The sequence below is a fragment of the Rhipicephalus microplus genome, chromosome 2 (assembly GCF_043290135.1).
Source record: "Rhipicephalus microplus isolate Deutch F79 chromosome 2, USDA_Rmic, whole genome shotgun sequence".
Classification (NCBI taxonomy): domain Eukaryota; kingdom Metazoa; phylum Arthropoda; class Arachnida; order Ixodida; family Ixodidae; genus Rhipicephalus; species Rhipicephalus microplus.
Window position 1 is genome coordinate 296800000 of NC_134701.1, and position 18300 is coordinate 296818299.

Genomic DNA, 18300 nt, shown 5'->3' on the forward strand with positions numbered 1-18300 from the left:
CTGTTCCAAGGTACCGGCTGTGTGCAACGACACTACACGATGGTCCTCTCCTCAGATGCTGTCCCAGTGGTTCAAGCCGCCCGCCGAGTCTCGCTAGCCCTGAAGGAACCCCTTCGCTGCAAGCTGAAGCGAATGGAGCAAGCGGGCATTGTGACCAAAGTGAACGAGCCAACTGAATGGGTAAGCCCATTGGTAATTGTGAAGAAAAAAGATGGAAAGTTAAGGGTCTGCATGGATCCCAGGGCAATCAACGCTAACATAAAACGGGAGCATTACGAGATGCGAAGACAGGAGCCCATTGAAGCAGAACTAGCTGGTGCAAAGGTGTTCAACCGACTTGACGCGAAAGCTGGTTTTCACCAAGTGCCTCTAGATGAAAAAACATCAAAAATTTGCACTTTCGCCACTCTTTTTGGGAGGTATCGGTCCTTGCGGATGCCTTTTGGAATTGCGCCAGCATCAGAAGTATTTCAAAAGACTCTCGGCGAAATATTTGACTCCTTTCCGGGAGTTCATGTGTATGTTGATGACATTTTCATTTGGGGAACCTCGCAGGGAACAACATGACCAGCGCTTGAGATCAGTCCTTCAAGCTGCAAGGCAATCTGGGCTGAAGCTAAACGCCCAGAAGTGCAAGGTTAGTGTTCAAGAAATCGAATTTCCGGGGGATATTATCTCGAAAGACTGTATTGTTGATTATTTTTCACGTTCTGGGCTGGGACAAGGAAAAGAAGAAGAAGAAGAAGAGCGCGAGCGAGGAACGCGGGGACGCTCAAGTGACAGCAGAGCGCTTCCGAACGCAGTTAAATAAACAAGTATTTTTGCCTTATACCTAAAAGACGGAGTTGAGTCTGATCGCAGTGTCTGGAACGCCATCGTCTAAACATTGGTGCCGAAGAACCAGGATTGAAAACCAGGACCCTACGGACGGCTACCAGTCAACTGCAGCGGCATGGAGCGACTGAAGTCGAAGCGGACGTCGCGGCGAGCACAGAACACGAGGATTATAAACGAGGCAAGTGATCTCCTCGCTAACGACTCTGCCTCCTATGACCAGCTCAACTCCATATATGAGAGGCTGAAGGCTAATAACGAAGAGCTTAAAAACTTGAACAACGAGATTGAGCCGCATATACCTGACGAGGAGTTCGAGGTCGAGTATAACGCTGTCTTACAATACGAGGACGTTGCTACGCGCATTCTCGCTGAGATTCTGAACAAGAAAGATTGCATGCTAAGGACATCGACCGGAATTCAAGAAACAGTTTCCCAGACAGTCGTAGCACCATCAGATGAAACTGGAGTTAAATTGCCTAAACTGACAATAGCTCCTTTTTTTGGAGACCTATGCAAGTGGCCCGAATTTTGGGAACAATTTTACCAAATTGTTCATAGTAACAATCGCATCACTGCCACGGAGAAGTTTCATTACCTGTGACAGTATCTTAAAGGAGACGCTGCATCAGTAATTGCGGGCCTTCCGACGACAGAAAGTTGCTACAGTGACGCAATCAAAATGCTACAGAAGCGATTTGGGGACAAGACGCGCCTGGAGCAAGAATATTTTGCCAAGCTACGGATGTTAAGCCCTGTCCGTTCATCGACTGACACCAAAGCGCTACGCAGCTTGTACGACCAAGTTCTCGTGAATATCCGAGGCTTAGAGACTTTGGGTGTGCACAAGTCGTCATTTTCGTCAATGCTCTGCGACATCCTACTGCGTGCTCTTCCACGGGATATAGTCGTGCAGTATCATCGATCATGTGCCGTCCAGTTGGCATATGACTCGAGAGCTGAAGCTACATCCGTGGGACTGGACCGTGTGCTCAACTTCCTGTGTATTGAGCTGGAAAGCCTGGAAAAGAGTGATTTTAAGGATGCCAAAGAACGAGAACATGGAACACTCCCCGTGGCCAGTCAGTCGACGTACTCTCGGCGTGGGAAACCGACGTCATCTGTGCTTCACAGCAACTTGGTACGAGAAAAAAAGGACAACTGCGTATTCTGCTCGTCCAGCCATCATGGATCGGAAGCCTGCACAGCTGACTTGTCACTGACGCAGAAGAAGCAACTGCTTTCCAACGACAAAAGGTGTTTCCGCTGCACCACCAAAGGACATCGGGCACGGGACTGCAAAAAAAGGATTTCCTGCTCCAAATGCCAAGCTCGACACGCTACAAGCATGTGCGATCCCGATAGGTGTTCGCGGAAGTCAGACTATGCTAACAAGAACCACGAAAAAACTACGACAGTCTGTGCATCACTTGGAAGAAGACCCGTCAAGGAAGACTCTACCACTTCCGTTTTTCTTCAGACTTTCAGAGCAAGGGCCATGAATGATGACACCTGCCGCTACATACGAGGCGTTTTCGATGGTGGCAGTCAGAGGACTTTCGTAACTGAAGATCTGTCCAAGCACCTCAAGCTGAAAAGCGTGGGAGCAACTCGAATAGCCTTCAATACTTTCGCAAATACATCGGACCAAGAGGCTAAGAGGCGTCGCATAGTAGAACTACGACTGCGAAGCCAGTTTTCCGACGCGGAAATAGTCTTAACTGCCATAGAGATCCCAAGCATCTGCCAAGACATCACAGAGACTGCAATGGACGTAGCCTTCGTTGCGTCTTTCAAGAAGCTGGGAAACGATGTTGCCGATGAGCTCCAACATCCATCTATCATAACTAAGAGTGGCATCAGCGTACTTATCGGGTCCGATCAGATGTGGAAAGTGTTGACCGGCGAAGTTTCACGGTGCGAAGGCAACGAATCATTGATCGCACTGAACTCCAAGCTTGGATGGACCTTCCAGGGAAGCACATCGCACTTGGTGTCCCACCCAACTACTTCACAAATGATGGTGTGCGTGCTAAAAGCCCAAGCTACCGATTCCGACGAGATATTGCGCTCCTTTTGGGAACTTGAAAACATAGGAATTATGGACGCGATAAATAAGCCACCTGAAATGAGCGACACCATGAGGCATTTTGAGCAAACGATTAGCTTCAAAAACGGAAGATATGAAGTGACCCTCCCTTGGAAGGATAATTTCGAGCTTGCAAGCAACAGGCAAGTAGCCGTTACTCGACTGGACAGGCTTATCAACCGTCTCAACTCCAGAAAAGGACTGCTCGAAACGTATGACCGTACCATAAGGGAGTACTTGAGGGCAGGACACGCCGAAGTAGTCAGTGACGTACCTGCAGAGGCGACGAAATTATATTACATGCCGCACAAGGAAGTCATGCGTGAACAAGCACTGACGACGAAAATGAGAGTGGTGTTTGACGCTTCGTCACATGCCAAAGGATGCAAGTCACTTAATGACTGCCTTCAAAAGGGTGACAACTTATACCAAGACCTCGTGCAAATTTTTCTACGCTTCAGAACGCACCCGGTGGCAGTTATCGCGGACATAGAAAAGGCATTCCTTCAAATTGCGATTCGGTAGGACGACAGAGACGCTTTCCGCTTTCTCTGGTTTGCAGAAGGAGATTTATCCAAGGGCAAGCTGCAAGAGTGGAGGATGACACGAGTGCCTTTTGGAGCCACATGAAGCCCATTTTTGCTCACAGCTACTATTCTCTACCACGTAAAAAGAGCACCGGCTGTCATGGCACAAACTGCGCAAACTCTTGCCGAGTCGTTTTACGTGGATGACTTAGTCACTGGTGCCGACACAGAAGAGGAAGCCGCTAAACTATTCCGAGAAGCGCGCTCAATAATGAAATCGGCCGGCATGACATTGCGAAAATGGACAACAAATTCAGCAAATTTGATGCGCACGCTTGAAAATCAAGTGGAATCTACTAGTAATGAGATGGTCGTTCTTCACGAGACGTCGGTCAAGGTTCTGGGTTTGGTTTGGAATCCTGCAAAGGATGAATTCAACTTTTCGGTTGAAAACCTACTCCGGTTTTTGACAGCACAGACGGGTACAAAACGATTTGTCTTGCAGTCAGCATCAAAAATATTTGACCCGTTGGGATTTGTAGGACCATATACTATTGTCATACGAATATTGTTTCAGAGACTGTGGATACGAGGAATCGGCTGGGATGAAGTCCTACCCAATGACCTGCAAAAAGAATGGAATGATTGGGTCATCCAGCTGCCGCAACTGCAAGACGTCGTCGTTCCTCGCTATCTGGGCGGCGGAGCAAGGAAGACCAATGTGCTTCAAGTACATGTTTTCTGCGATGCCAGTCCAGCGGCATACGAAACAGCGATATACGTCGTATCAAGTCCTGAGAAGCCGATACTGTTGATTGCGAAGTCCCGTGTAGCACCCATTAAGGAGACAACGCTGCCGCGATTGGAGCTGCTGGCTGCCTTAATCGGCTCAGGAATGTTGGCATACGTGAAAAGGGCTTTGAGGAATGTTCAAGTTGACTACACGATGTGGACAGATTCCGCCATTGTGTTGTCATGGATAAAAGGTGACGTCAAAAAGTGGAAACAGTTCATAGCCAACAGAGTCAATGAAATTAGGTGCACTACAGATCGATCCATCAAAGTGGAAATACTGTCCTGGAACGGACAACCCAGCTGACCTACTCACACGTGGCGCGACGCTTGAAAGACTGATGTGCAGCTCGAAATGGTGGCATGGTCCCGAGTGGCTAACTAAACCGATGTCTGAATGGCCCCTACAGTTCTCTGAACTAGACATAGCGGAAGCCACCCAAGGTGATGTTACAACAGACCACGTCGCACTAATGACACGCTTCTCAGTTCCGATAATTTATATTCAACGGTACAGCAGGCTTCAACAGCTACTCAGAGTCACTGCGTGGATTTTCAGATTTACTGACCGATGCAGAAAAAGAAGTAATCATACAGGACATCTCGTAGCAACAGAAATCCTGAACGCTGAACAGTATTGGATAAAATGTACACAAGAGCAAGGCTTTCTTGAAGAACTCACCACTTTGACCAACGGCCAACCAGTCGAGTCTACATCTCGAATCGCCGAACTACGCCCTTACATAGACAAAGACGGAATTCTTCGGGTTGGAGGCCGTTTATCCCTCATGCATTCCACACAAGATGTCAAGCACCCAATCATAATGCCGTCAAGTCAACACTTTTCGAAACTTTTGGCAAACAGAGCCCATCTTCAAGTCTTACATGGAGGAGTTAGAGATACACTTACGCAGCTTCGGGAACGCTACTGGATTTGTCGAGCTCGCTTTTTGGTAAAAAGAGTGCTGCATGGCTGCAATATATGCAAGCGTTTCAGTGCGGGCCCAGGAACTGCTGAGACTGCTCCGTTAACAAGTCATCGAGTGACACCAACGAAACCGTTCGAAGTTGTAGGAGTCGACTTCGCGGGCCCTCTGTATGCACGCACGGAGAAAGGGGACACGAAGGGCTACGTTGCACTTTTTACGTGCGCCGTATCTAGAGCCGTGCATCTCGAGCTTGTCTCGGAAATGACATCCGAGGCTTTCCTGCTGTGCCTACGACGATTTGCAGCTCGGAGAGGATTACCTAGGGTGATCTATTCTGACAACGCACGAAGTTTTCACAAGACATCGGCAGACATAAAGCGGCTAAACCGAATGTTCTCTGAAGAGGACGTCGTTAGTCACCTCAGGACCAACGGCATTTCGTGGAAGTTTATCGCACCAAATGCTCCTTGGTGGGGTGGATGGTGGGAGAGCCTTGTACGATCAGTGAAGCTTCCGCTGCGAAAAATTATCGGCAAAGCTCGTCTGAACTACGAATAAATATCGACAGTGCTGGCGGAGGTAAAAGCAGTCGTAAACTCTAGGCCTCTGACTTTCATCGAGACAGATGCAGGAGAACCTTGCACTTTGACGCCAGCCGAACTTCTCCTTGGACGAAGATTGACTTCCATACCGTATGCGACCGCTGACGAAGTCAACAGTAATTCCAAACGATCAGACGCCATACGCAGACACAACTACAGGAAGCTGCTGGTTGAAAGTTTTTGGAAGCGTTGGCAAAAAGAATACCTGTTGCAATTACGATCTGCACACTTTGCCGACACGAAATCAAATACAGCATTGAAGCAAGGGGACATCGTTCTCGTGCATGCGGACAACACTCCACGCCAGCTATGGAAGCTTGCAAGGGTCACGGAAGTGTACCGCAGAGCAGACGGTGTCATTCGTTCTTGCAAGATCAAGTTGCAAGGTGGTCACCTTGCGATCAGGCCGATACAAAGACTGTACCCACTTGAACTATGTGTTTAACTTTGCGCGGCCGGGAATGTTGATTATTTTTCACGTTCTGGGCTGGGACAAGGAAAAGAAGAAGAAGAAGAGCGCGAGCGAGGGACGCGGGGACGCTCAAGTGACAGCAGAGCGCTTCCGAACGCAGTTAAATAAACAAGTATTTTTGCCTTATACCTAAAAGACGGAGTTGAGTCTGATCGCAGTGTCTGGAACGCCATCGTCTAAACAGTATAAAACCCAACCGATGGTTGATCGAGTGTATAAAACAGACACACATGCCGACTGATAAACAGAGAGTGCAGCGTCTTTTGGGCGTAACCAATTATTTTTCCAAGTACCTACCCTCCTTGTCGCAGAGGACGGCTTCCTTGCGCAGTCTAATCAAGCATGATGCTGCATTTGCATGGACCCCAAACCACACGCATGAATGACAGAGTATCTGCGGCAGTCTTAGCGAACAGCCACTGCTTGCAATCTTTGACCCTCAGAAAGAAACAAAAGTGACGTCAGATGCCTCAATGTGTGGTTTGGGTTCATCTCTCATGCAGTATCTCGGAAGCGAATGACGTCCTGCGGCGTGCGCATCAAGGGTGCTGACTGACGCGGAACAGCGTCATTCACAGATTGAAAAGGAAACATTAGCAGTGACGTTTGGATGCCGAAAATTTCACTACTTCATCTATGGTCACCGGATAATCTTGGAAACCGATCATCGGCCGTTGATAGCGATAGCTCAAAAAGCAATCGCTGATATGCCACCTCGATTACAAAGGTTTTTTTCTGCGCCTGCTTAAGTATGATTATGTTCTTCGCTACGTCCTAAGAAAAGAGCTCATCTTGGCGGACATGCTGTCGCAAGCCACAGCCGTGAAGCGGGACCAGGACGATGCGGAAGTTGACGCCGACGTGGAAATACATGCCGTCAGTACAGTTACGGCTCTGGTTAGTGATGTCACACTGAAGCGGTTACAAGAGGAAACTGAAAAGGATCCCTATTTAAGTTCCGTAATACAGGCCATACGCGCTGGCCATATCGTTGAAGGAGTACTGCAACCTTTCACAGGTGAAGTGTCAGTCGTGAAAGGAATCTTACCGAAAGGTACCAAAGTGATGGTGCCTGTGTCCATGAGGAGCCAGATATTGGGACGAGTTCACGAAGGCCACATGGGCCTCAATAAGTGTAAGGCAAGGGGCAAGAAGATTCATTTTTTGGCCGAACATTAATGCAGAGACCACAGACATGGTACATAGGTGTGCTGTGTGACAACGTTATGCGTATACTAAGCCTAACGAACCGCTTATATGAGGCAGACACCAAAATACCTATAGTATATGGTCGGCGTCGACCTGTTCGAATGCGGAGGAAAGTCGTATCTGTCCGTGTATGACGCTCTTTTTAATTTTCCAGAGGTGGAGGAGCTGCGTGACACATTGGCGACACCCGTCATCGACAAGCTGGGGGCCATATTTTCGCGATATTGTATTCCTTATGAGGTGTGTAGAGACAACGGACCCCAATTCAGCAGTCGCGACTTTAGCACGCAAGCACGTATGACTTCAGACATGTCACCTCAAGCCCGCAGTTCCCAAGGTCCAACGGACTAGCAGAGAAGGGCGTGCAGGTAACTAAAGAATTTCGAAGAAAACAAAAGACTCACGAGAAGATTTCTGGCTGGGCCTCCTCAGCTATAGGTCAACCCCCTTAGAAAATGGACGATCGCCCGGAGAACTACACCAAGGAAGGCGATTAAGGTCGACACTTCCAGATTTCAGTGACCAGGAGACAACGCAATTGTGGAAACGTGTTCAAAAGGAACATTCTAAACTGGATCTGCCACCACTGGACAAAGGACACTGTCAGGATCAAGAAAAGAATTCCGCCATATCCACGAAGTGAATGATGATGAGTGGGCGAAGCTCCGGAGGTAAACCTGGTAGACCATGAATCCTCTGTACATTTTGCCCACTCGATTTTATCACATCGCTCCCCCTAGCGTACGTCGCCGCACTAAATCGAACGATTGCCTTCAACCAATGACACGCGCCATATGTGACATCATTCCTATTTTATAGGATCTCGCGTCTTTCATCAACTACAAGTACCGCTTTCTAGTTTATAACATCTTGCATCTTTTCATCATCAGCTACAAGTACCACCATCTAGTAAACACTACAAGAACTAAACGAGAGGTGGCTACATACAGGAGACGGTACCGCCATCTAGTGAACACTGCAAGAACTAAACTAGAGGTGGCTACATACAGGGGACGGTACCGCCATCTAGTGAACACTGCAAGAACTAAACTAGAGGTGGATACATACAGGCTACAGGGGACGCACAGCCCACGCCCTAAGGAGCTTCGCCCCTAAAAGTATTGGTCATGGAAAGCGAAAGAGGTCAAGCAGGTGTATCTAAGATCGTACGAAGTCTTGACAGAAGACAACAAAAGACTTCGTCGGAACAGCCAACATCTGCTCCCCACAATTGAAGCTTTCATCCAGGCTGCCCTGGAAAGTGAACCCAGCACTGACGAAGTCCAACAAACTGCACCTGCTATGCCCGACGTGCCCGACCTGTTTAATGCACCGCCAGTCATGGCGACATACCCCACTACATCATTACGAAGATCCAGCCGCCAGTATAGGCCACCTCAGCGCCTACAATAAGACTCAAATTTGCCAACAGTTGCCCTGAACTCTTTCCTTTTTGTCTTTGTGTGCTGTTAATACGTGCATTACACTAGTTTTTGTTCTAGTATGTGCACCATCAAAAGGAGAAGAATGTATCGTGATGTGATAGTGCAACACACGCCATCATTTCCACTCGACACGAGCCGTGTCCTTTCCCTTCCCTCTTTCCTGTTGGTGTGGCTTTACAAGCAAGCGCAATAAAGGACTAAAGGTTCTTTTCGCTAGTCAACATGTCAGCCTCGTCAATGCCGCACACACGCCCATAGCGCACGGAACTTGACATATATATATATATATATACAGTTATGACGCCGACACCGGTGTCAAAATACAGCAGAGGGTGTTCATATAATTGCTATTGTAATAAATTATTGTCCCAAACACCAGCGAGAGTGTTTTCCAGCGAGAGTGTTTTCATTACCGCGCCTTGCATGTTCGCCGCTGCGCAACGCTGTGAGGTACCCCGGCCGAGACCTGTTAAAAAAAGCAAGCTTGGAGCATGCACAAACATTTTTCTGCGCAGTCGTTCCAGAGTCCTCGCCGAACACGTTCATCTACCGCCACCCCCGCCACATGCACATACAACCGCTGCCAGGTGGTAGTGTGTGCACGCGCAAGTATTTTTGACGTATCCTCGTCCGCGTGTCGCTTTTTCGATGGTGTGCTTCAGTACGCCGCGCGTGCGGCAACTGTCGTGGCTGGGCGGCGCACATTTAGGATGACTCCACTTCTAAGGCACAGGTCCCTCGTTGACAATGCGAAGTCGTCCATCAACTGCATGTTACACGTGTACGCGTCCGGAATGGTGTGCAGCGAACAGAGTAAACTCCGCTTGCTTGTCGTCCAGTCTCCACTTCGTCTCACGCTTATCTCAGTGCCGGAACGTACAAGAATCGGTAGAAGTTGCACTTATTGCCCACCGTTTCACTGGGCCAATACTTACTTCACAGGGTAAAATATTGGCGCCATTACTAGAAGTTCAAAATCACTTGATTACTTTGCCCCGTGATAAGTGCATATCCTGTATTTGCCTGCACGTACACTTTCGGGGCTTTCGCATCACAGGTACACTGGGTAACAGTGACCGCACGAGCACACAGCAGGAGCAGATGATCGAGAAGGCGATGCTGCTATATTTCGCATTTTGCTTTTACGTCCGCACAACTAGCCAGACTGCTGCGTGAAGTCACCATGACCAGCACTGTTGCCTGCCGTCAAGTTAGTGTCAATGTCGGTAGGTGCGCCGCTACTCATTGTCAAAATGAACTATCTGATCAGTATTTGCTGAGCGCCGCACTTGCTCAGAGCCATCTCTGTAAGCTGAAAATTTTTATGACAGAGTAAACTCGCCTCCGAAAAAAACGCGTCAGTACCCTTTCAAGGTTTGAAAGAGCTATGAGTGTTTTGTTTTGATGATGCGCTTGGACGATACACGGTGCGAATACTATAAGCGCCTGTATTTATTTACCTTATGGAAAGCTAACGTGCTTCATCTACTCTGCAGGAACGTGCAGACACGGAATGGAAGTTTGGCCGAGCCAAATTGATCCTGAAGTACTTCCACCCAGGTCAGACGTTGCCACCCCCATTCAACTTGTTGGAGTTCATCCGCCACATCACTAAGCTCATTGGCTGCAAGGGACCAAAAAGAAAAGACAAGGTAAAACTTCAAGGGGCTCTGCAACGCTTTTTTAGCATGGTCAGAAAATTCAGTGGGCAAGGCGAGCGAAATTGTATAGCGCAGAACGAGGCCTGGAATTCACTATACATTTTCAGTCATCTAAAAATTGTTTTCTCTTCTCCCGAAAAATGACAATTCAAGCTCTAAAAAAATGCCCCACCTCCTTGAAGGGAATCACAAAGAAATGCGAAAGCATTGCGTAGCGTCAAGTATAACTGCACTGCATTTCGCAGGTGAGAGCCAGCGTTAAAGAATAATGTTTTTAAATACGAAGCATTTCCTAGCGAACTTCGGCGACCTTGAGAGTATCTATCTATCTATCTATCTATCTATCTATCTATCTATCTATCTATCTATCTATCTATCTATCTATCTATCTATCTATCTATCTATCTATCTATCTATCTATCTATCTATCTATCTATCTATCTATCTATCTATCTATCTATCAGCCTACGAGTTTTAGCTCTCCTGGCTGTTCGGATAACAGTATCGACACCAAACTTGGTATGGCTTAACATAACTGTATGATGAGCATATCTGACTAGTCATAACATGAAAATCATGAAATGTATGTCATGAATGTCATGAATTACATTTCATTGTCTTGCTGCTATTGCGGTGGTTTTGTTCACATGACATGTTGCAAAACTGGTATGGTATGACATGATTGCATGGCGAACACAAGCGACTGACCCTAACATGAAAATCTTGACCTGCGTGTCATGTGCCATTACAACATGCCAGGCTCATGATGCGTTCACGGCCATTTCGTTAGCGTCACATATAGAAAATTTGACATTACGGTACGTGAATAATGACGAAGGTATGTGACTGGTGCAAACATGACGTTCATCAGATGCATGTCATGTAACAAGATGACTAAATGCCACGCTCATGATGCACTGGCAGCCGTTTCGCTTGTTTCACTTATACCAAATTCGGTATAATGGGACGTCGATGGAAGACGAAGGTATGATACTGGTGCAAACATGATAAATATTACAGGCGTGTCATGTAACAACATCACTACATGTTACGCTCATGATGCGCTCGTGGCCGTTTCGCTAGCTCTACGTTTACCAAATTTGGTGTTACGTTACGTCAATGGATGACGAAGGTATATGACTGGTGCCATTATGATAATCATGAAACGCGTGTCACATAAGAACATGGCAACATATCACGTTCATAGAGTGCTCCCGGCCATTTTGCTAGGTTCACATGTACTAAGTTTGTAATCACGTGACACAAATAGATGACGAAGGGAAATGACACATACAAACATGGTAATCCTAACACGGAAGTCGTGTATGGCATAATTTACCTCCACCTGGTAACGTTGTGGTGATTTTAAAGTGATATATCAACCTTCCTCATTCGTGTTTCGAATAGCATCGATTCCCAATTTACGTGAAATCTGCCAATTTATTTTATTTTTCTTACAACATGCAGCCAATAGCACCGTTAGCAGCCCGTGGCGTGTTCTTGTCGTGAGAAACACGGCATATCTTTGCCGCTCTATATTAGCTAGCATGCATGGTTAAAAAATACTATGAAGTGAACAAAACAAACAGCGTTCTCGGCTCGACGTTGGCGTTTGACAGTGGCGTCTCGAGCAGAGATTTCCGGATGTTCTTGAGAGGCGCCCAGCCAGCGAACGGTCGACAGTGAGCAACGCCACCGCCACTCAAGGCCGGGGTGGTGGGGGGGAGGGCTGCCTGTGTGACGCTGCAGGATTGGGGCCGAAGGAAGCTGTGGAACGCTTCAACGGAAATACTTATATTATTAAAGACGATAGTCCTTCTTGGAAACCTTCGACACAAAAATTTGGGTCTCTCTGTCTGCCTGTCTGTACATTTCTTTGTCCAATTTTACCGGCATTGGGTACTTGAAACGGCCACCCCATCTGCAGAGCCCACCCATGTTGCTCACAATTCGGCATTCATACTTGTGCAATTGTCAATTAAAGCAGTTATTGAGCTCTCTGGGGCATTATAACAACACGAATTCGTAAGTTTTGTCACCTGTAGGGGGCGCAGTGGGTGATTCGATATGGTGCCCACAGAGAGTATCAGAGTGCGTCTTTCTCAAGACGCCAAGTGCGTCTTTCCCAAACAGTACGTCTTTCTCTCAGCTTCAAAAACAGATACGTCTTTGCACTGGGCATCTTCACAAGACGCTGAGTGCGTCTTTCACAAACAGTTACGTCTTTCGAAAGCATATTGGATGGCCTAAGCTGCTCATCCCCGCTGCGCTGTCTACAACTGTTCAGCTTGACCTACTGATGACATACTGGGGGCCGTCCAAGATGTAAACATGTGCCTTTTTCACGAGGCGATATGTAGCAGCGATCATAAACTGGGGCTTGAACGCAAGCAAAAACCAGATATTCTCGCTTTCTTACCTACGTTGCTGCAGAAGTAGTCGGTGCTGATAAAATGCGTGCTACACACTTTCATCAGTGATGTGACCGACTTGCCGATTCTCAACTTCACTATCTATTCTTTTTTCCTCGCTTCATCTCTTGAGAAGGAATGGAGACTGGCTGTCGTCGATGATCTGTTTGTACGCTGTGGCAAGCAGCACATGTGATTGCTTTCGAAGCCTTTAAATTTAGGCATTTCATGGCCGCGATGACGACTCGAACAACACAAAGCAAATGCACGCAGGAGCGCCGCCGCCCCAGCGACCGATACTCCTTGAAAAAAAATCCGCCGGTGGCCGTGGCGCGGCGTGACACTCTACAAAACTTGCGAATATATTCTGCATGCGCGTCTTATACTAGAAAAGGCATACATAAGTAATTTTAAAAACCGTAGCACTTATCACGCTACGCTGATCATGCAACGCTTGCACGAAAAGGCGAGTGTTACCAACGCTTTGCTAAGACGAGACGGTTGTGGCGCCTACCCATCGCCTTGCGTTCTACACTTTATCACCTCTGAGACAGGCACGCACACCCGTCTCAGAGCCATGCGCTTCGTTTTCGAAGTAAACTTCCAGATGCCACTTATGTCTGTGTGACGTGCCTTGATGCGTTCATTCGCCTCCACTGCACGATCGAGGCATTCTGACGCAGCGGCTCCAGAACACCATTTACCAATTTTCTTGTGCAGAACATCAAATATATGTTTTGTTCACTCTCTCCACACGCAAGAATATCGTCTTTCGATGATATTTGCAGATTAACATGCAAATACGGGGCCAATCTTTATTAAGATGGCCTAAGGACGCTGGAGGGCATTAGTTGTGCACATGGCTGATCTTTTTTTTTTGCGGGTATACAGGTGTAACATACTAAATGAAATGGGGAAGGAAAACACAGGCCATACGACTCGTATTTCATCATCATCATCATCATAAGCCTGAGTACGTCCACTGCAGGACAAAGGCCTCTCCCATGTTCCGCCAATTAACCCGGTCCTGTGCTTGTTGCTGCCAATTTATACCCGCAAACTTCTTAATCTCATCTGCCCACCTAACCTTCTGTCTCCCCCTAACCCGCTTGCCTTCTCTGGGAATCCAGTTAGCTACCCTTAACGACCGCGGTTATCCTGTCTACGCGCTACATGCCCGGCCCATGACCATTTCTTCTTCTTGATTCCAGCTATGATATCCTTAACCGTCGTTTGCTCCCTAGTCCACTCTGCTCTCTTCTTGTCTCTTAAGGCGACACCTACCATTTTTCTTTCCATTGCTCGCTGCGTCGTCCTGAATTTAAGCTGAACCCTCTTTGTAAGTCTCCAGGTTTCTGCTCCGTAGCTAAGTACCGACAAGATACAGCTGTTATATGCCTTCCTCTTGAGGGATAGTGGCAATCTACCTGTCATAATTTGAGAGTGCTTGCCAAGGTGCTCCACTCCATTCTTATTCTTCTAGTTACTTCAGTCGCGTGGTTCGGCTCCGCGGTTATTACTTGCCCTAAGTAGACATAGTCTTTGACAACTTGAAGTGCACTATTACCTATCTCGAGGCGCTGCTCTTTTCCGAGGTTGTTGTACATTACCTTCGTTTTCGGCAGATTCATTTTAAGACCCACCTTTCTGCTCTCCTTGTCTAACTCCGTAATCATGAGTTCAAAATCGTCCCTGAGTTACTCAGCAATGCAATGTCGTCGGCGAAGTGCAGGTTACTAAGGTACTCTCCATTAACTCTTATGCCTAACTGTTCCCATTCTAGGCTTCTGAAAACCTCCTGTAAGCACGCGGTAAATAGCATTGGGGAGATTGTGTCCCCCTGCCTTACACCCTTCTTGATTGGTATTGTGTTGCTTTTGTTATGAAGCACTACGGTAGCAGTTGATCCCCTGTAGATTTCTTCCAGGATGTTTATATATACTTCATCAACGCCATGATTCCGCAGTGTCTGCTTGACGGCTGTTATTTCTACTGAATCAAACGCCTTTTCGTAATTTATGAAGGCTATGTATAGTGGTTGGTTATATTCTGAGCATTTCTCTATTACTTGATTGATAGTATGAATGTGGTCGATTGTTGAGTAGCCTGTTCGAAATCCTGCTTGTTTCTTTGGTTGATTGAATTCTAATGTTTTCTTCACTGTGTTAGCAATTACCTTCGTAAATAGCTTGTATACTACAGAGAGCAAGCTGATCGGCCTGTGAATCTTCAAGTCCTTGTCATCTCCGTTCTTATCTATTAAAATGATGTTAGCGTTCTTCCAAGACTGGCACTCTTCCCGTCAGGAGACACCTCGTAAACAGGGTGGCTAGTTTTGCATAGGTCAAATTGCATACGTCCCACATCCATACGTCTAATTGAGGTGTCTACTGGCATCTAAATTTAGCTGTCTTGCAGTAGCACATATTTCAATGAAAGAAATTAGGCAAACGTTCCGGCGAGTATGGCGCATAGTACCGCGAACAGGTGCAAACTAGCAGTAAGAAATACTATGTACAAATTATATGCACGTCTCGACACACTAGCAAGCCTTCTCGTTTCTCAATCAAGTAATCAGAGGCGTTACAAGAAGATCGCCGTCTTGGCTAGCGAAATAATATTGACACTGAAGAGAAAACGCTTATTTTGAGGATGTACTGCTACGTGCGTTTACTGCTTTATTTTGACGAGTGCGAGGTGCGAGCGGCGTAACGTCGAACGCATTTCTTGCACCGCCTATGAATTCGATTGAGTGGAGCGCGAAGGTGCATCTGCTTTACGCTGTCCTTTTGCAGCCACGTTGGCTGCGTCGCGGCAAGACGGGCTCGTCTAAAACGCGAAATCCATGCTGTTTTCATCCATCATTTTCACTGGTATAGCGCACCACGACAAGGACACACACAAAGGAGAGATTCACACACACACAGCGCTAACTTGCAACTAATGTTTTATTTGCGATCACACACGCTGTTTATACAACAGGAGACGGATAAAACATGGAAAATGTCACGTCAAGAATACAGCACAGCCCATGCACGTGTCATCACCGATAGCGACAATTTACACTAGCCCGTCAAAGTGAAAATTCCAGATACTTATTTTCTTTAGATGATAATGCTATGGAAGGCACACTCACACATTTTTCTTTCATTTTGTCTATTTCAAAAGCTTCAATAATTTCACGTGTGGTTCTGTCACGGGCCTTAAAGAGTATACGGGTGTTTTGGAACATAGGGACGCAACCGCACCTCTGACAGTTAAGGGCCAAATGACCACATACAGCACTTTCTACATTGTACTTGTGCTCCTTTAGTCTTTCATTCACACACCTTCCAGATTGGCCTATGTATTCGCAACCGCAAGTCAAAGGAGTGCTATAGACAACACCACAACAACAATTCACAAATTTCTCCCGGTGCTTAATCTTACAAACCTGTTTCCCGCTACTCTCTGCATTGACCTTTTTGCACATTCCTTGCAACTTTTCGGGAGCAGAAAACACTACATCCGCACCCAAACTCTTATGCCTAAAAAAAGTTGCAAGGAATGTGCAAAAAGGTCAATGCAGAGAGTAGCGGGAAACAGGTTTGTAAGATTAAGCACCGGGAGAAATTTGTGAATTGTTGTTGTGGTGTTGTCTATAGCACTCCTTTGACTTGCGGTTGCGAATACATAGGCCAATCTGGAAGGTGTGTGAATGAAAGACTAAAGGAGCACAAGTACAATGTAGAAAGAGCTGTATGTGGTCATTTGGCCCTTCACTGTCAGAGGTGCGGTTGCGTCCCTATGTTCCAAAACACCCGTATACTCTTTAAGGCCCGTGACAGAACCACACGTGAAATTATTGAAGCTTTTGAAATAGACAAAATGAAAGAAAAATGTGTGAGTGTGCCTTCCATAGCATTATCATCTAAAGAAAAGAAGTATCTGGAATTTTCACTTTGACGGGCTAGTGTAGATTGTCGCTATCGGTGATGACACGTGCATGGGCTGTGCTGTATTCTTGACGTGACATTTTCCATGTTTTATCCGTCTCCTGTTGTATAAACAGCGTGTGTGATCGCAAATAAAACATTAGTTGCAAGTTAGCGCTGTGTGTGTGTGAATCTCTCCTTTGTGTGTGTCCTTGTCGTGGTGCGCTATACCAGTGAAAATGATGAATCCCAACCAACTAGCCCGGCAACGTGCCTTAGCTGTTTTCATCACTCTCTCGGGAGGCTACATCGTCGCGGTGGTGAGTGTCAGCGATGCTCAGCTAAAAATTCTCTAATGTCAAGGCTTACCCTAAGTCTGCTCTGAAGTGCACAAAAGATCGTTACTTTCGGGCAAGACCGCGACATGTATGAGATGGTGCCCTTAGGAATGACTCAGAAGCATGCATCACGAATGTGCACATACCTTCGGATCATGGAGAGAAAGGATCTCGTCTTGGCGAACTGCACGCTCCCATTTCACGCTTCGGTCGTCCTTTGGAAAAGAGAATACGTGAACCTTACCTTCAGTCCGCTGTCATAGTTGCCGCGACTGTTGGGCACGCAGCACCACCCCATTGTGCTGGTTTGCAGCCGTACACTACGTGAATATCTCGTGCACAAAGCGCATCACACATCCATGCCGCAGTTCACAGACACAGACACGGTCTTGTTCACTCGCCAACTCTACCACCAGCAGAACGCGAAAGAATTCGAGAGGCCTACTAATGCAGATGTTTCAACAGGATGAGCAGGCGTAGGCACGTCTGTGTGGTCAAACACGACGGTCAAGAATGATTGACGTCACAGCCAACAGCTGGAAGAGTGAGTGGGCCTGATCGTTTTTTTTCTAGGTGGCGTTGGATAAGGTCGCCAGCTGGGAACGAAACGAAAAGAACCGAAGCGTAGAAATGACGTGTTGAAGGAAGTAATCGTGAATTTTGTGGTCATATGATGCATTAGTGGACTTTACCAGGAGTACTACGAGCAAGAAGGCTGTGGTACATATAGAAGGCGTTTTTTTTTCAAAGCCTGCAAAGTATATGTCCATGGCGCATGGGGATAGCGTGCCCGCGGCAGCCGTTGTCACAGAACAAAAGGTCATGGGTTCGACTCCCGTTGGCGGCTCTTTGGATGAGATGCATTTTTGAGTGAGCTAGATTTTGTGACGTCCGCGCACCACTGCATATGCGCTTATTCTGTGTTCACTCAAGTGAGCACGAGGCGTGACCGCTGCCTCCGCTCCACATGGCAATATCGGCGGGAAACTGCTACGGATGACACACCCAAACGCAACGGCAGCGTCGACAAGTCATTCCCGCCGTACGCAATGCCGACGTCGATGCGTCCTCATCGAG

General features: G+C 47.1%; 1 protein-coding gene across 1 annotated transcript in view; it reads left to right on the forward strand.

Moving 5' to 3' along the window:
* The window catches only part of LOC119162698 (transient-receptor-potential-like protein), a 505165-nt gene that overhangs the window by 343802 nt on the left and 143063 nt on the right, over positions 1–18300 (forward strand). Inside the window, exon 12 of the mRNA XM_075882308.1 lies at positions 10396–10551. Within this exon, the coding sequence (XP_075738423.1) occupies positions 10396–10551 (156 nt within the window). The remainder of the gene's footprint in view (positions 1–10395; positions 10552–18300) is intronic.